Source organism: Convolutriloba macropyga, chromosome 9 (assembly GCF_964194025.1).
Source record: "Convolutriloba macropyga chromosome 9, txConMacr16.3, whole genome shotgun sequence".
Taxonomy (NCBI): domain Eukaryota; kingdom Metazoa; phylum Xenacoelomorpha; order Acoela; family Convolutidae; genus Convolutriloba; species Convolutriloba macropyga.
This window is the reverse complement of record NC_134476.1, coordinates 53388057-53405324: the sequence shown is the minus strand read 5'-3', so window position 1 is coordinate 53405324 and position 17268 is coordinate 53388057. Positions and strand designations below refer to the sequence as shown.

The 17268-nt window shown below is 36.9% G+C and overlaps 1 protein-coding gene across 1 annotated transcript in view; it reads left to right on the top strand.

Moving 5' to 3' along the window:
• LOC142345853 (uncharacterized) overlaps positions 1 to 17268 on the top strand; it is a 116135-nt gene that overhangs the window by 14878 nt on the left and 83989 nt on the right. Inside the window, exon 5 of the mRNA XM_075398266.1 lies at positions 11294 to 11430. Coding sequence (XP_075254381.1) covers positions 11294 to 11430 — 137 coding nt within the window. The remainder of the gene's footprint in view (positions 1 to 11293; positions 11431 to 17268) is intronic.

Sequence of the window (17268 nt, the reverse complement as noted above, 5' to 3'; positions counted from 1 at the left end):
AGAGGCAGAAAAAGAAATCAAACCAACCAGCCCCTGGGAGAATTACTTCCTATCAAGGTAAACAGACAAATTGTACACTAAAGGCAGTGCTGCATTTGGTAGCATTGCTAACTTGAAGAAGGCTAGCGGTTTCACCAGAGGCAAAATTGTTCGCTATCTTCAGTCGAAAGTCCCGTACACAAAATACAGACAATTCAGGAAAAGTTTTCCCCGACTGAAAGCTGTTGCATATAGAATAAATGAAATCTGGTCTGTCGATGTTGCGTATATGGATAAAGTTGCCCAACACAACAACGGTGTAAAATACTTGTTAGTGACTGTGGATGTTTTATCACGTTACTTACGAGTTCAACCAATGAAAGCTTTATATGCAAAAGATGCTGTTGAAGCGTTCAAAAAATGATCAAGAAGAAACAAACAGAAAAAGTATGGACAGACAAGGGATCAGAGTTCAAAGGAGATTTCAAAAAATTTTGTGAAAAGAAAGGAATTCATTTATATACAACAGAAAGCGAAAGCAAGTCGGCATTTGCAGAGAGGAACATCCGATCGCTTAAAAACATCATTTACAAATATTTGGAAGAAAAGTGGACTTGGACATATATTGAAGATTTACCCCAGTTTGTAAATACTATAAACAGTCGAGTTAACCGGGTAACCCATTTAGCACCTAATAAAGTTTTCAAAAAACATGAACCAATTTTAATATCATTAGCAATCAACACAACAAAGTACAAACCAAAATATGAAAAAGGAGACCTTGTTAGGATTGCAAAGCACGACGAAAAATTCAGAAAAGGTTATAAACAAAATTATACAGACGAATTTTTTACGATATTCAAAATTGCTACCGTGAGTCCACCAACGTACAATCTTATAGATGCAAACAACGTTATAATTGAAGGTAATTTTTATGAACCGGAATTAGTCCAAGTAAACGTGTTAGTTACTGCAGACGAATAAAATGAATCCCGCCAAAGAATTCACAATCGACCTAATATCCAACGCATCAATGGAAGTTTTTGGTGAAAACACAATGGCAAAATTCCGTAACCAGTTATCTCAACCACTTATTTTGGATGGAGAATGGCAAGTAGCTTTATCTTCAATATCCTTCCCATCAAACATCAACAACGTCAATTCAAACGGGTTAGTCGTTTATAAAAACTCGGGAATGGAACTCGACGCCTCAAATGATCGCAGTGGACACCTCAGAAAAATTCGCAAAGGCATTTACAGTAGCTTGGATCAACTAATGGATGAACTCAGGCGAATTGCTCAGTTTAAACAATTTGATTTTACTTGTGACAAAATTACTCATAAATTGATTTTACAATTCGGAGCGAATGAGGGTTTTTCATTTGAAAACAAAGAAGTTCCAACTATTCTCGGCTTCAAGGGTATAAAAGACAACTCGCATGATGGATACATTATTAATGGATACAAATCACACAAAACTCTCAATAGACACCAAAGTGATTTTCCAGTTGATATAACCTGTGGCTCACAATTAATATTTGTCTACATAGACGTTATAGAATATCAAATTATTGGAGACATGAGAGCTCCTGTAATTAAAATCATTGAGACCGAAAGGCGTTTAAGAAACGGCAGCATAAACACTGTTACACCTATTCATCACAAGACATTTGCAATTCTGGATTACAAGCCCATACTTTCTAACAATATTCAAAACATTAAAGTGGAGTTGAGGAACGAAGCGGGAAAACTTATTCCATTTAATGGTACAGGAAAAGTGATAGTAGGCTTAAAGTTTCAAAAAATCAAGTGAAATGGAAGCTTACTACAGCGACCAAGCATCACAGTCAATGCCACATTTCTCCGGTCATTATCGTCAAAGAGGAAGTGGCTTTGGAGCTCTCGCTGCAGGTATTGGAAGAGTTGCTCTATCATTGGCAAGAAAGTATATATGGCCCGCTGCCAAAAGAATTGGTCGAGAGCTTTTAGTGCAGGGTGCATCTGAGTTGGTTGAAGTAGCAACGAAACGAAAGTCGGCAAAGCAGGCGTTGAAAAGCACGGTTGCAAAAACAGCCCGCAAACAAATTGGTGGTTCTCTCCATTCACGGATAACACGAGGCCGGCAAGCTATTAGACGTCGAAGACAACACTTTGCTAAACCTCGACTGTACAAAAAACGTTCCTCTAAAAAAATCATTTCTCGAAAACCACAGCCAAGAAGGAGTCGACTGGATTTTTTCTCTCGAGTCAGAAATGCGAACTAATATTGTAATACCTTCCGAAGCCACTCACAGCTCATCGGACTTATTTGAAAAACCGCCTTTGCTTGTTACCTTTGATCAATCATTTGAACAAAAAACATTTGAATTTGAAGTGGTGGGTGATCGCAACAGTTTCATAGACTTGCAAAAAATTTATTTGGAAATCAAATGCCGAATACAAAATGTCGATGGAACTGATTTACGATATGACGCAGGTGATCCCGCTAATACTGATTCCGCATTTTTTGTGAATAATGTCCTTCATTCCCTATTTGCTGACTGCACTGTTTCTGCAAATGGAATAAAAATCTCTTCTGCCAATGGACACTATGCTCACAAAATTTCATGGAAACAGACTTCTCGCACGGGACAGATGCAAAGAAGACTTGGTTAAAGTGTCAAGGTTATGAGTATGAAGCAAACCCCAGCGCAATTGCTAATGCATTAAAAGATGCAAGAAAGCAGGCTGCGAGAGATCAGCTCAAATTACCCTTTATGGAAAACTAGCTGTTGATTTTTTCTCGTGCGAAAAACAATTAGAAAGCGGAGTTACCCTGAAAATTTCTTTCCGAAGGTCACAAGATGATTTTGCCACTATAAATGAAGCAGCTGGCAAAAACTACAAAGTAAAAATCGATTAAGCAAACTTATTTGTTAGAAAGATGACTGTATCAGACAACGTATTCGGAGCCATTGAGAAAACACTTTTGAGAACACCTGCAATATATCGATACAATGAAGTGATAACAAAAACTTTTCTTGTAACAATGGCAGCAAAGTTGGAAGCACGAAGATATTTTTACAAAAGAACCCATAAGACGACTTATAATTGCATTGTGTGCTGGTGATGCTTTCAATGGAACTAACACAGTAAATCCCTTCAACTATCGAAAATTTGGGCTGCGTGAGATTACAGTGTTCCGAAACGGTTTCGCTACAGCCTGTACACCAATGTCAACAATTGACAACAAGCGTTTGTATTACAGTTCAATGAGCGCATTAGCCTATGTAGAAAACGGTCATGGAATACCATTGAGTGAATTTTCAAACCATTTTATAATGGTTTTCGACCTGACTAGTACGCAAGAAGCCACACATGATTTTATTCATCCTGAACTAACAAATTCGTCTATATCGGTCGAGCTAAAATTTGATACAGCTTTAACAAATAACGTTGAAGTTTTTTTCCTCGGCGAAAAATCATCTACGGTGTATATTGACTCTGCAAGAAACGCATCCGAAAATATTCTGCCTGTGAACGCATACTAATGGATGAAGATCAAATTTATATTCAAGTTCAAAAGTGCAAGCATCTCAAATACAAATTTTGAGGTGTTTATGCCGCTGACAATTATCCATTAATTTTACCTGTTAACAGTTTTATAATTGTAAACGCATCACGAGCTGATTCTTTTGGAACGCATTGGGTGTTGCTTGCAAACGCTACGCATACCCCGTACTATACTTTGCAGATCCGTTAGCACTACCTCTTACTACCTACAAAGATATTTTCGCCCGTTTACAGCAATGTACTGATTTGCATATGATGATGGATGTCATGGAGCACAGAAGAGATATTCAATCCCCCCTGCAATCAGCAGACTCACAACTGTGTGGTTTATTTTGTATCTATATTGCGCACTATTTTTATAGCAGTACATTTCCTTTTGTACCAGATGTAAATGAATTGCAATTGCTAGCATTTGTAAAACATATGGAGTAAAATTGAATTAAATTTTTCTGCTAAAACACTTTTTTAAACACTAGAATTTTTACAGAATTGGGAGTTTATTAAATAGTCTGAAGTCTCTCGTACAAAACTCCCTTGTCCACTCAAAAGAATATCCATATTCTGATAGAGAGTAGATGAATGTTCACCGAGCATAAGTTGACAAAACCGTTTTATAGTTACGTCAGGAATTGGGGAAGGACGCTTGTTAGAAGTTGTAGTAATTGTTGAAAGCACTTTTTCACGAACAGGTGATGGGAGTTGTTTTTTAGTTTTGTTTATCGAAAGTTGATTTGATTTTGACAAATACTCCACGGCAATATGTAAGCGAGAAACAATAGCACCAAATGTAACAAAGTTTTTCTCAGTAGGCAAAATAAGAAATTTGAAACAGGTCACGAGACAAGGTATCGGAACAGGAGCATACGGAGAAAAAACAATATTATCTTCCAAACTTGTATTCTCAAAAATAAGATGCCAATGGCTGGAACCAAAGGGACAACCATCAATTACACTCGAAGATGAATGATGACCGTACGCATAATGTTCTATTCCAGAATCTTGCAGTTTTGGTTCTGTGTCGCAAATAGTGTATTTGAATCGTTTTCGAAACTTTTTGAAGTATTCAGGACTGTTTTCGTACATCGTCTAAACCATAGTAAGAGATTAAACTGAGTGAACAACTGGTTGTTTACCTCTATGAATTAGTGGGTTTTAGTTGAGAACACTGTGTAAACAAATTTTCAAGGTCGTTCTAAGGTGAAAATTCATTAAATTTTTTGTTATTTTAATTGCTTGTAAACAAATTCTGTCTAGACAATAAGTAAACAGATCAAGGCTGTCTGGTTTTTCCGAAGCACCGCAATTAAATCAAAGCTGTTGAATTTTCCCGAAGTTCTACAATCTTTAACCTGAGGTAAACTTTTGGTTGTTTTCACTGCTTGTGAACACATTCTGTCTAGACATTAAGTAAACAAATCAGGGCTGTCGGAATTTACCGAAGTTCTGTACACGAAAAATGGCTGTCGCAATTTCCCGAAGTTCTGCAAACTTTGCTGTGATTGGCTGACGACTCGAAATAAAATCTATTTTTAGTAACAAAGAAATTTCAACTTCATTGTTCGCATGTAGTCATGAATACACTTTTAATTTCCGTGAGTTGAGAGACACTTGTTTATCCATATTTTACGGTTCAATTGACATTTCCTTCCGACAAAAATTAAAAAATCTCTTTGCTTCTTCCATAGTTGAACTTACCCAGTTATAACAAAATGCCTGCAAAAGATCGAAATCTACCCATCAACTGTGAAAAATGTGGAAAATCTGTTGTAAAGGCCCATATTGCTCGTCACAGGAAGACATGTATGATGGGCACGCTTTACTGTAAGAAAAAGAATTTTAATTTTGCGACAAAAAATGCTGCAGAATTGTCATACCATATTGCGAAGTCTCACGGAGCAAAAATTCGTAATACACTGAACAAGTGTGTTGTCTGTCAGAAACAGTTCTCAAGTTTCTACTCACTTCAACTTCATCGCAAAAAAGTACATCAAGCTAGCACAAAAATTGGGTCCTCAAGTACAAACCGTGTTCGTGAGATTATGCAGAAAGTTGATAACGATAGCGAGTCATTGAAGGAAGAACTGGCAGCGTGTCAGCATTTACTTGACGATATGCATGCTGAGCACGGCAGACAGGAAGTTTTCAACTTCAGTTTATCTGATTTGGACACCAAGGAGATCAATAAAAAACTTGATGAAGTTTTTGCAAACCTCAACTGTGCTGCAAAAATTAACCTAGCTTTAGGGTTTCTGTTGCAAAATATAGAGACAAACGATTACCGATATTATTATCCGCATGAAAATAACTTACTGCTGGACCGAGCTTTTCTGCTAAGCAATAAAAACGATTTATTAAACATCCAGAACGAAATTGAGAAACTTGACTTGATTGAAACATGTACACAGGAACGCCAAAACTCAAAATGGCGATTCACAGTAATTACAAATGTTACTGTCTTTGCAGCGCTTCTTACGGATATACCTATGGGTTGCACTGATTCGCCTCTTCCAGAGCCATTATTAAGGAACCCTGAAGTTAATTGTCTGCTTTCAAATGGACACGAAGAACCGTATAACGATAATTTGTGTTTGCTCCGTGCAATTGCTATTCATTTATTTGGATCAGTAGATAATGAACTACAGGCAATAAAAATTTTTCACAATTTTGTTACTGCAAGCGGTTGCAACCCTGAAAGTTTCACAGGTGTTTCCTTTGATCAAATTCCAATAATTGAAGAACAAATCAAACAAAACCTTTTCATCTAGGATTTTGACATTGAAGATGGTGAAATTATCGGTGAACTTGTACGACGCAGCGTTGAACGATATGATGAAAACATTAAACTGCTTCGATACAACAATCATATCTGTTATGTTAATGATATCAACAAATTCTTCAAGAAGTTTCGTTGTCCCAGCGGTGATGTGTTTTTCAACCATTCAGGTCATTTCAACCGGCATTTGAAAACTTGCAAAGAACGAGTGAAGAATATCTATCCGCGGGGTGTTTATTCGTTGCGGGAAACACTATTTGAGAAGCTTGACAACTTCTCAATCACTTATCCAGAGGATTATGCACTCTTCAGAAATTTTGTCGTCTTCGACTTCGAAGCAATATGTGTTCAATCAGTGGAAGCCAATAACACACTGACAACATCATGGATTGGTACTCATGTACCTGTATCGGTATCAATCTCTTCAAATTTGTTGGACGAACCAGTTTTCTTGTGCGAAAACGATCCTAATCGTCTTATCATATCCTTTGTAGCTCAACTGGAAACCTTAGCAGCAAAAAACAAAGCGGACTTGAGACCCAATTTTCTGGCGGCGGAAGCAGAGATCAAAACTAGGTTGAATGATGTTTCCTCCAGACTGCAAATTATTTCCGAAACTCAACCAAACATCAGTAGTGAAAAAGATGATAGTAATGCAACTAAAAGCTTTTTACGAATCCAGCAAAAGCAACTCCTTGATCTCCAGCGTCATTTCAACAATTATGTTGACACTCTACCAGTTTTTGGATTCAACAGTGGAAAATATGACCTAAATTTAATCAAAGCGTATATTATTCCCCATCTCCTTAACGATAGAGCTATTCAACCTACGGTAATCAAAAAGGCCAATCAATTTATTTCTTTCAAATTCGGTGATATTCAGTTTCTCGATATTTTGAACTTTCTTGCTGGAGCAACATCTCTGGATTCTTTTCTGAAAGCATATCAATCTGAGGAGACAAAAGGTTGTTTCCCATATGAATGGTTCGATTCGTTTACGAAACTTGACTGCAATCATCTTCCACCCTATGACTCCTTCTTCAGCAAACTGAAAAATCTAAATCCTTTGGAGAAGGACTTCAGTCAGTTCAAGAAAATGATGGAATCTGGAAAAGAGGAATTAGATGTTCTCCGAGAACTGGGTTTGAAAGAGAAACCTTTATCTGGAAAAGAGATTTATGCTCTCCTTGAAAAGTTGTGGAAGATGGAGAAAATGACAACTTTTCGTGATTTCCTTCGCTGGTATAACAACAAAGATGTTGTACCAACTTTGCAAGCAATGAAGAAAATGATGAAATTTTATCACGATCAGAAAATTGATATGTTAAAGCTTGGGTGTACACTACCCAATTTGGCAAATATCTGTCTTCATAAATCAACTGATAGAAAGTTTTACCCTTTCATCGAAGCTGAGAAAGACTTGCATGAGAAAATATGAAGTGAAATGACTGGTGGTCCATCAATAGTGTTTACGAGGAAAGCTGTTGTAGACAAAACGTTCATCCGGAGGTCAAACAATATCTGTAAAACAATAGTTGGAATAGATGCTAGTCAATTGTATCCTTTCTCCATGTGCCAAGGGATGCCAACTGGACTCTACACTAGATGGGAGTTTGATAGCTATCTTCAAAACTTCAAAGCTCGTCAAAACAAAATCAGGAAGTTTGAGAACATGGTAATATCTTTCTATCAGGCAACCAGACCCGAATTTACTATTGAGAGTTTCTATACGACTGGAAAACAAAAAAAAATTGATTTTTTTTACTGTGGATGGCTTCTGTGGTCATTGCCAAACAATTTTTGAAGCTCTTGGATGCTACTACCATTTCTGTCCCTGTAGGGAAACTCAACCAAATCTTAATGAGGATGAATTTGAGTTTGGTATCCGGAAACGTGAATCCGATAAGTTACGAAAGCTTTACCTAGAAAAGAAAGGATATAAAGTTATAGAGATGCGAGAGTGTGAATGGTGGGAGAACTCCATGGAGAACTCCATGTTGAAGAACCACATTAGAAAAAATTTCCCCTACAAGTTACCTTTGAGCAAAGAGACACTGTTGACGCGGATACATGAAGATAAATTATTCGGATATGTACAATGCGATTTAAAAGTTCCTGAGGAGCTTTGTGAACGATTTGCAAACTTTCCTCCAATTTTCAAAAACTCTGATGTTGGAAGAGAGAATATAGGTAATTTCATGCTGGAATATGCTGAAAAAAACGCGTTATTGTTAAAACCTCAACGAATGTTGATTTGGAGTTACAAATTAAACAATGGAATAGTCATAACACCATTATTAAAGTTTTATTTGAAGCTGGGTCTACGCTGTACCAAAATCCACAGATTCGTTGAGTATACCCCGCAAAAAATGTTTCAACGGTTTCGTTCAATCTGTTGTTGATGCAAGGCGAGAAGGTGATGAAAATCCGGACTCTAGCGTTGTTGCTGAAACTATGAAATTACTTGGAAACAGCTCGTACGGTTATCAGATTATGGATCGAAGTCGGCACACAGAAACTCTATATCTTAACGATGAAAAGACGCATAAAGCTATTAATAACCGTCTTTTTAGAAGATTGAACAGAGTTTCGACAGATATATATGAGGTTGAGCTTGTGAAAAGCACTGTTGAGCATCGTGAACCAATAATTGTTGGATTCTTTATCTTACAGTATGCTAAACTGAGAATGCTGGAGCTCTACTGCAACTTCTTTGACAAGTTCTGTGATGTTCAGAAATTTGAGGAGCTTGAAATGGACACTGATTCTTTGTATCTGGCACTGGCTCATGAAAATCTCTATGAGTGCATTAAACCAGAAATGAGAAGAATTTGGAATGAGATGAGAAGTAATGACTGTAGAGATGTTTTCCATGCTAATAGTGCAAGTAATTTTTTTCCGAGAACTTGTTGCGATAAACATGTAAAACATGACAAGTGTGAGCCTGGATTATTCAAGGAGGAGTTCCGATGTACTGAAATGCTATGTTTATGTAGCAAAACGTATTGTTGCTATAATTCAGTAACGAACAAAACTAAGTTCAGCAGCAAAGGACTCAGCAAGAGTGTTCTGGAAGAAAACAGTGATGGACCTTTACAGAAGTACAGACGAGTCCTGGATGATGCAGTGAATATAGCCTCAACTAACAGAGGATTCAGAACTATGAATCACCAAATTCTAACCTATGAGCAAACTAAAAAAGGACTCTCGTTTTTCTATCCAAAACGAATTGTGGATGGAGATGGAATTCATACGACACCTTTGATGATCTAAACTTTCTGATTCGTTTTTCATACATTTTAACCATTTAAATTAATTGTACGCTTATGAACATGTGATTGTGATAAAGTTTTGTCAAGTAGATGAGTCCACTGTTTAAAGTAATCATTCTTGAAGAGAAACCTGAACCGGGTTTCTAAAGTTCAAACTGAGCATCTAAAATTTTCCTGACTCATTTCTCAAAGTGTTGACCAGATCTGTAGACAACCCTGGATGAAAACATTGCTAATATGGACCCCTTGCGACCCTGGATGATAATATGGACCCCTTGCGTGCCGTAGAATAAAGATGGAAAATGATACAGAAGTGAGTTGATAAAAGTTATCGGCGTTGCCTAAAAAGTTTAATTCAAAAGAGGATGCTTTTGGGTGCGAAAAATGTTCCACTGCCGAGGTTCGAACCACCGACCTCCTGATCAACAGCCCGTTGCCTTAACCACTAGCCTGTCCGGACGTTACAATCTTTCTTCTTACAATCAGTTTTGATTTAGCAACAGAGGACTTCTGAATACGCGCAGTTTAGGTCGCGCAGAAAGCTTGAAATCAAGCGTGAAAAAAACCGCTTAAACAGTGACAAGACAGAATGTTCTAGAAGAAATGTAAAACGAAAATAGACGACAAAAAAAAACCAAGAGCACCGCATTATAGCTACGCTCAGCTTACAGCTTGGTAGATATAATAACACAGCTTCATTTTCCAATTTGCTATCTGTTAGCTTAATCTTATTTTGTGATGCAAAATTTAATGAGAAATCTTATACATGAGACCTATTACCTATCCTAATTGGCTGGTGTCTTGTTTCAAATCTTGATACGTGTAAAATCTATTACCTATCTTTGTACATTATTGTCAAAATCAAATCTTAATACATGTAAAATCTATTACATATCTTTATAAGTTGTTCTCATCACTCTAATGTCAATACATGTAATATCTATTACCTATCTTTATACATTATGGTCAAAAATCAAATCTTAATACATGTAAAATCTATTACGTATCTTTATACGTTGTTCTCATCACTCTAATGTTAATACATGTAAAATCTATTACCTATCTTTATACATTATGGTCAAAAATCAAATCTTAATACATGTAAAATCTATTACGTATCTTTTTACGTTGTTCTCATCACTCTAATGTTAATACATGTAAAATCTATTTACCTATCTTTATACATTATGGTCAAAAATCAAATCTTAATACATGTAAAATCTATTACGTATCTTTATACGTTGTTCTCATCACTCTAATGTTAATACATGTAAAATCTATTTACCTATCTTTATACGTTGTTCCCATAACTCTAATGTTAATAATGTAAAATCTATTACCTATCTTTATACATGGCTGCGATAATACAATGGTGACCAAAATGATTTGAAATCGCTATAGCCTATCTTAAAACATGGGGGTCACCACCCCCCCCCCCCCCCGGCAGCTCGGTCCCTCTATATACTACTAGGGTTCACACGGACCCGTTTTCGAATTTCTTTGTTGGAACGGATTTTGTTGTAGGCGATCCAGTGTGAATGTTGCCCAAATTCACCATTGAATGAATTATCATGTCTTTGAGCATCGTGTTCAGATTTTCAAGACCGTCGTTTCGCCAAGTCATCGGTTTGAAAGCTTAAAAGTCGGTACTAGGTGTAGCAATCATGAGATCGAAACCTGGTTATTTCGGCAGAGTCAATCAATTGAATGTTGGCAGGGTGATCACGACGCAGACGGAGACCAGCTTCCCTCCTCTCCCAACATGGCCCTTGCTGGAAGTGGGAGTAGTGTCGCTGGTGTTGGATTTGACAGTGTAGGTGGCTCTGTCATTTCTGTGGGCGGGGCCGGCGGGAGGTTAGTTTTGAAAACAAAATTGAGTAGCTTTTTTTTATATTAAACCAAGTTCGTAGCAGTTTGATCCTAATAGTTGTTAGGTTATAGATACGCTTTGTTTTCATAACGAATTGAAGGTTCTTGAAAAAATTTGGCGTCTTTATTTTTCGTCTTTTTTCCGAATTTTGTTTTGTCATTTCTGCAGTTTTCGCTTTTGTCCACTACCAGACAAGAGGATATAATAAACTTTTAATTGCTCTCAAACGAAGTTTGTAGCAATTATATCAGTCCTGTCGGTCTTTTTATGCGATTTTTCGCTTGACCGATTTTTCGTCTGACGCTTTTGACTTTCAAAAACGGGATAAACGGGTAGCGCCCAGCGGTAATTAAGTGCTCTTAGAGCCTTTCAGCTCTGTTTCAGCTCAAACAGTTTTGGAGACGTATACTTATGGTGTGATGTGAGGGGCGGTTATTAGAGGTTGAAGACACCCCCACTATTGCCCAAACCCCCCACCGCGCTGTTGCCCCCACTCCACTGTTGCCCCCTCCCTCCCCATCAGATCACGGTGCAACCCCCCCCCCCCCCCCCCCCGGTGACTACTGACGAACAACCGATCGCTAAAAACACGCAATTTTATACTAATTTTCACATTTTTTTCAAGCTTTTTGTCATTTGTTGAGTTCTTTTAGCCCTAGGTATCAAGGAACCTCCTCTAGGGTTTGATAATAGGTTATTGCATAGTTTTCAGTGATGATTGAATGGTTTTCAACATTTTACCATTTACAAATATTAGCATTTTTTTTTACAAAACTTGCCTTTCATAATTTGTGACATTTTTTGTCATTATTCAAAATGTTTTGTACCCAGGGGCCAGAAAACACCATTAAAAGTTGAATAATAATTTACTGAAAATTTTTTATTGGCCATTGAAAAGGTTTCATTTTTTGAATATCACAAATTTTAGAAATTTTTATAGAACTTCCTATTTCTTTCAGGTTTTTTTGAAAATTTTTGTGTTTCTTTTTGGTTTCTCCAGCCTCAAGAGCCGAGGAACCTCCTCTAGTGTTCGACTGTAGGTTACTGTATAGTTTCTAAATGTAATGGATTGTTTTTCAAGATTTCAACACCACGAATTTTAGCATTTTTTTGCTAAAATTTGCAAAACTTGCATTTTTTTGTCATTGTCATTAATAATTGCTCTCAAACGAAGTTTGAAGCAATTATATTAGTCCTGTCGGTCTTTTTTATGCGACTTTTTGCTTGACCAATTTTTCGTCGGACGCTTTTGATTTTTCGTCCTCAAAAACAGGATACACAGGTAGCGCCCAGCGGGCATTAAGTGCTCTTAGAGCCTTTCAGCTCAAACTGTTTAGACGACTTATACTTAGGCTTAGGGTGTGAGTGGCGGTTCTTAGAGGTTGAAGACCCTCCACTGTTGACCCCCCTCATTATTGCCCCACCTTCCGCGCTGTTACCCCCACCCGACTGTTGCCTCAACCCCCCCCCCCCCCCCCCCCCCCCATCAATCCTCGGTGGACCCCCCCCCCCCGTTTCTAGCTGCTGACGGACGACTGCTCGATAGAAACGCACATTTATACTATTTTTTTCAAGGTTTTTGAAAATTTTTGACATTTTTTTTGTCAGCCATAGGTGTCAAGGAACCTCCTTTAGGTTTTTATAATAGGTTACTGCATAATTTTAAGTGGTAATGGAATGGTTTCAATATTTTAACATCACGAATTTATTGATAAAACGTGAAACGTTCAAATTTTCTGAGATTTATTTTACCTTATTCAGGGGTTTTCAAACCCAGGGGCCCAGAAAAAATCCTAACGAGTTTGAAAATAAGTTACTGGAATGTATTGTTGATAATGGATTAATTTTCGGCTTTTTTAGGTATCAAAACTTTTAGCTAATTTTTTAAAATAAAAATCGCATTTTTGTTTTTTTTTGAATTTCTATGTCTTTTTTTAGGTTTCTCTACCCTCAACAGCCCCGGAATTTCATCTAGGGTTTGATAATATGTCACTGCATAGTTTTTAGATGTAATGGAATGTTTTTCAAGATTTTTATCAATTTTTAAAAATAATTGCAATTTTTTCAAGTTTTTGATTTTTTCCGGCATCAGGGGCCACGGGACCTCCTCCAAGGTTTGATAATAGGCTGATGCATAGTTTCTAGAGTTAATGGAATAGCGATCAATTTTTTTTATGACCAAGTTTTCTTAATTTTTGGATAAATTTTTTTCATTCTTGGAAAATATTTGTCATGTTTCAATGGTATGGACCTTTTTGAGCCAGTGAAACTACTTCAGTGTTCAAAAAGGGATACTGGATAGTCTCTTGAGGCAATGAAACGGTTTTTAAGATGTTACTATCTTGAATTTTAGGCAAGATTTTGTTAAAATTTGCAATTGTTTTCAAAACTTTTCAGTGTTTTCTGTCTTTTTCTGATTTTAACGACCCTAACTGGCCAACGAAAATTTTAAGTCTCGGAGATGGGTTACTTGACAGAACTTTCGATACAAAAAATGGTTTGAACTTCTTTACTGAGAAGTTGAAAACTTTTTTCTTTAATGTTGCCTTTTTCAGTTTTTTTTCAATATGATGTATTTACTAACAAGGCTTCAAAACTATCATGAAAAATGTTCCTATCTCTTTCTTTCCGTGTCGGTTAAAGTTTCTTTCCTTCTCTTTCTCGTTCACGTTTTATCTCTCTATCTCTTTTTGTTGATGCCGCACTTCAGCTGCTGATATGTTGTGTAATGTCATCATCTCATCCTCATTAACAATGAGTTTTAGTTGTAATGACATTGATGATAAATGACTTAACCAGCACTTGTTGGGAAATCATTTTTAATTGCTCTCAAAAGCAATTTGTAGCAAACATATTGATCCTGTTTGTATCTTTTGCATATTTTCGCTGGGCAGATTTTTTGTCTGACCCATTTGACTTTCGTCTTCAGAAACGGGATAAAGAGGTAGCACCCAATTTGCATTAAGTTCTTTTAGAGCCGTTCAGCCCAATAGTCTTCAAGTATTCGATTAACCGAAACTGTTTTGGAGATTTATACTTATGGTATGAAGGGCAGTTCTTAGAAACTGATCCCAAACCTCACCCACCCACCGCCTCCACATCAGTCCACCAATCCACTTTTGCACCCCCGCTGCGGTGCACCCTCGCTGCGCTCAACTTACGGCCCTTAAATTAATCTAAAGCTAGCCTGGCTAAACCGTGGCTAGCTACTGACGAAGCCAGCTGGTCGCTTGAGAGCAATTCGACCGACTTTGGTCGGTTGTTTCAGGTTTCTTAGCCTAGCAGAAAATCTCAATTAGGGTTTGATAATAAGTTCCTGAAAAATGTTGTTTTGACCAGGGATTAGTTTTCCACCTTTATTACAAATTTTAGCAGTTTCTTATGCAGCTTGCAATTTTAAATTTTTGTCTTTTTTAGGTTTCTCCAGTTTTTGATTATAGGTTACTGCATAGCTTCTAGATGTAATGGAATGTTTTTCAAGATTTTAACATCACCAATTTTAGCATTTTTTGACTTGCAATTTTTTTTCAATTTTTTTAGGTCAGTCATTATTTAGGTTTTTTGAGCCTCAGGGATGAGAAAACCTCCGCTAGGGTTCGATGATAAGGTACTAGAAAATTGTTGTGGTCCATGGATTAATTTTCAACTTATTATCACTAATCTTAGCAATTTTTTTAAAACTTGCAATTCCATTCAGTTTGTTTTTGATTTTTTTTCATTTAGCTTTCGCCAGCCTCAAGAACTACGGAACCTTCTCTAGGATTTGATTTTAGGTTACTGAATAGTTTCAAGATGCAATGGAATGTTTTTCAAGATTTTAATATCACAAATATACGCAGTTTTTTGAAAATTTTGCAATTTCTGAAAAAGTTTTTTGGATCTTTTTGAACTTTTTTCCGGCAGCAGGGGTCCTGTTAATTCTAAGTTTTATAAAAAGCTGCTAAATAGTTTCTAGAGCTAATGGAATGGTTATCAATATATATTACTCCAAATTAAGTAGTTTTTCGAAGTGGTTAAAATTTTTCGAATTTTCGGAAAATTGTTATCATGTTCCAAGTTTTTGGATCTTTATGAGCCAGTCAAACTTTTTCAGGCTTCAAATAAGAATAGTGGATATTCTCTTAAGACAATGAAATGGTTTTTGAAGATAAAAACATCTTGAATTTTAGCTATATTTTGTAAAATTTTGCAACTGTTTTCAAAATTTTTGAATATTTTTCTCCTTTTCTGGGTTAACGATCAATGTTGGCCGACAAATTTTTTCAAACGTTGCGGATGGGTTACTTGACAAAGCTCCAGAGGCAACAAATGGTTTGAATTTTTTTTTCTGTGAAATCTGGAAGCTTTTAAATTTTGCCTTTTACAGTTATGATTTTTTTACTAAAAAGGCTAGAAATTTAGAAGTTGTAGAGTGAATCCCATCATTGAAAATATTCCTAGCTCTTTCTCCCTCTGTCGGTTAGGGTTTCTTTCCTTCTCCTCGTTAGTCTTTATCTCTTTTTGTTGATGCCGTGACGTCATCATCTATTACAATCATTAACCCTGAATTATAATAGAAGTGTTTTATCATGATTGAGTTAACTGGCAAATTTTGGAAAATCATTGTTAGTTGCTCTCAAACAAAGTTTGTATGAATTATATTAATCCTGTTGGTCCTTTTTCGTGCGATTTTTCTATTGACCGATTTTTCGTCTGACCCAATAGACTTTTCGTCCTCGGAGATGGGATAGAGGTAGCGCCCAGTGGGCATTAAGTTTTCTTAGAGCCTTTCAGCCCACTAGTCTCCAAGTATGCGGTTCACAGAAACATTTTTGGAGACTTATACTTATGGTGTGAAGAGCGGGTCTTAGAAATTGATCCCACCCACCGCTGCCACATCAGTCCCCTCAATCCACTTTTGCACCCCCGCTGCGGTGCACCCTCGCTGCGCTCACTTTACGGCCCTTCAATTGAGCTAAAGTTGGCCTCACTAAACCGTGGCTAGCTGCTGATGAAGCCAACCGCTCGCCGGTTGTTTGAGAGCAATTCGCCCGACGTTAGTCGGTTGTGTTATTAATAGTTGTCTTACTCACTTTCTAAATTACTTTTACCACAATTTCGAGTCGTTTAATGTTAGTATAAATCCTTTTATGGTCAATAAAGGACGCATGTATAATGAATCTGTTAATATTAAGGGATCACAACCAAAGTGAAAGATTGATTTTTCTGAATAGGTTTTATGGGTTGTGTCGACCAACTCATCCCATCCACTCATTCTACGCTGGTCTTTTTCGAAGCTATATTGGACTGTGTGTCGGCCATGTAGTTGGTTTCGTTCACTTTTTGGCCTGGCAAGTTATTCAGAGATTGTAATTCAGAGATTGAATTGCGCTGTATTATTGATTATTTCATCACCGTACGTTTGAGTTTTGTGTTCCTGACCTCAATAATGACTCGGTTGTCGTTAGAGCTTAGAATTCGGTCAATATATTTGACGTTTAGCTGCTCTCGAACGAATTTTGAAGCAATTTTTGTGATCATGCGTATCTTTTTTATTCTAGTTTTTGCTTGACTGTTTTTGTGCTTTTGTTCTAGAGTATTCTTTGACATATCTTTGCACGCTTACATTCTTCATTTTTGAGTGATTAATTGCTCTTGAACGAAGTTCATAGCAATTATTGTAAACGTGTGTGTCTTATTTTATGCAAAATTTTCGCTTGACAATTTTGACTTTTCGTGTGACTTTTACGCCCTTGACTTTTTGCGCTTTGAGTGATTGAAAATTCTCTCTCAATCACAATTTCAAGCAGCTGAACTCAATTAGCGGCAATTTAATACTGAAA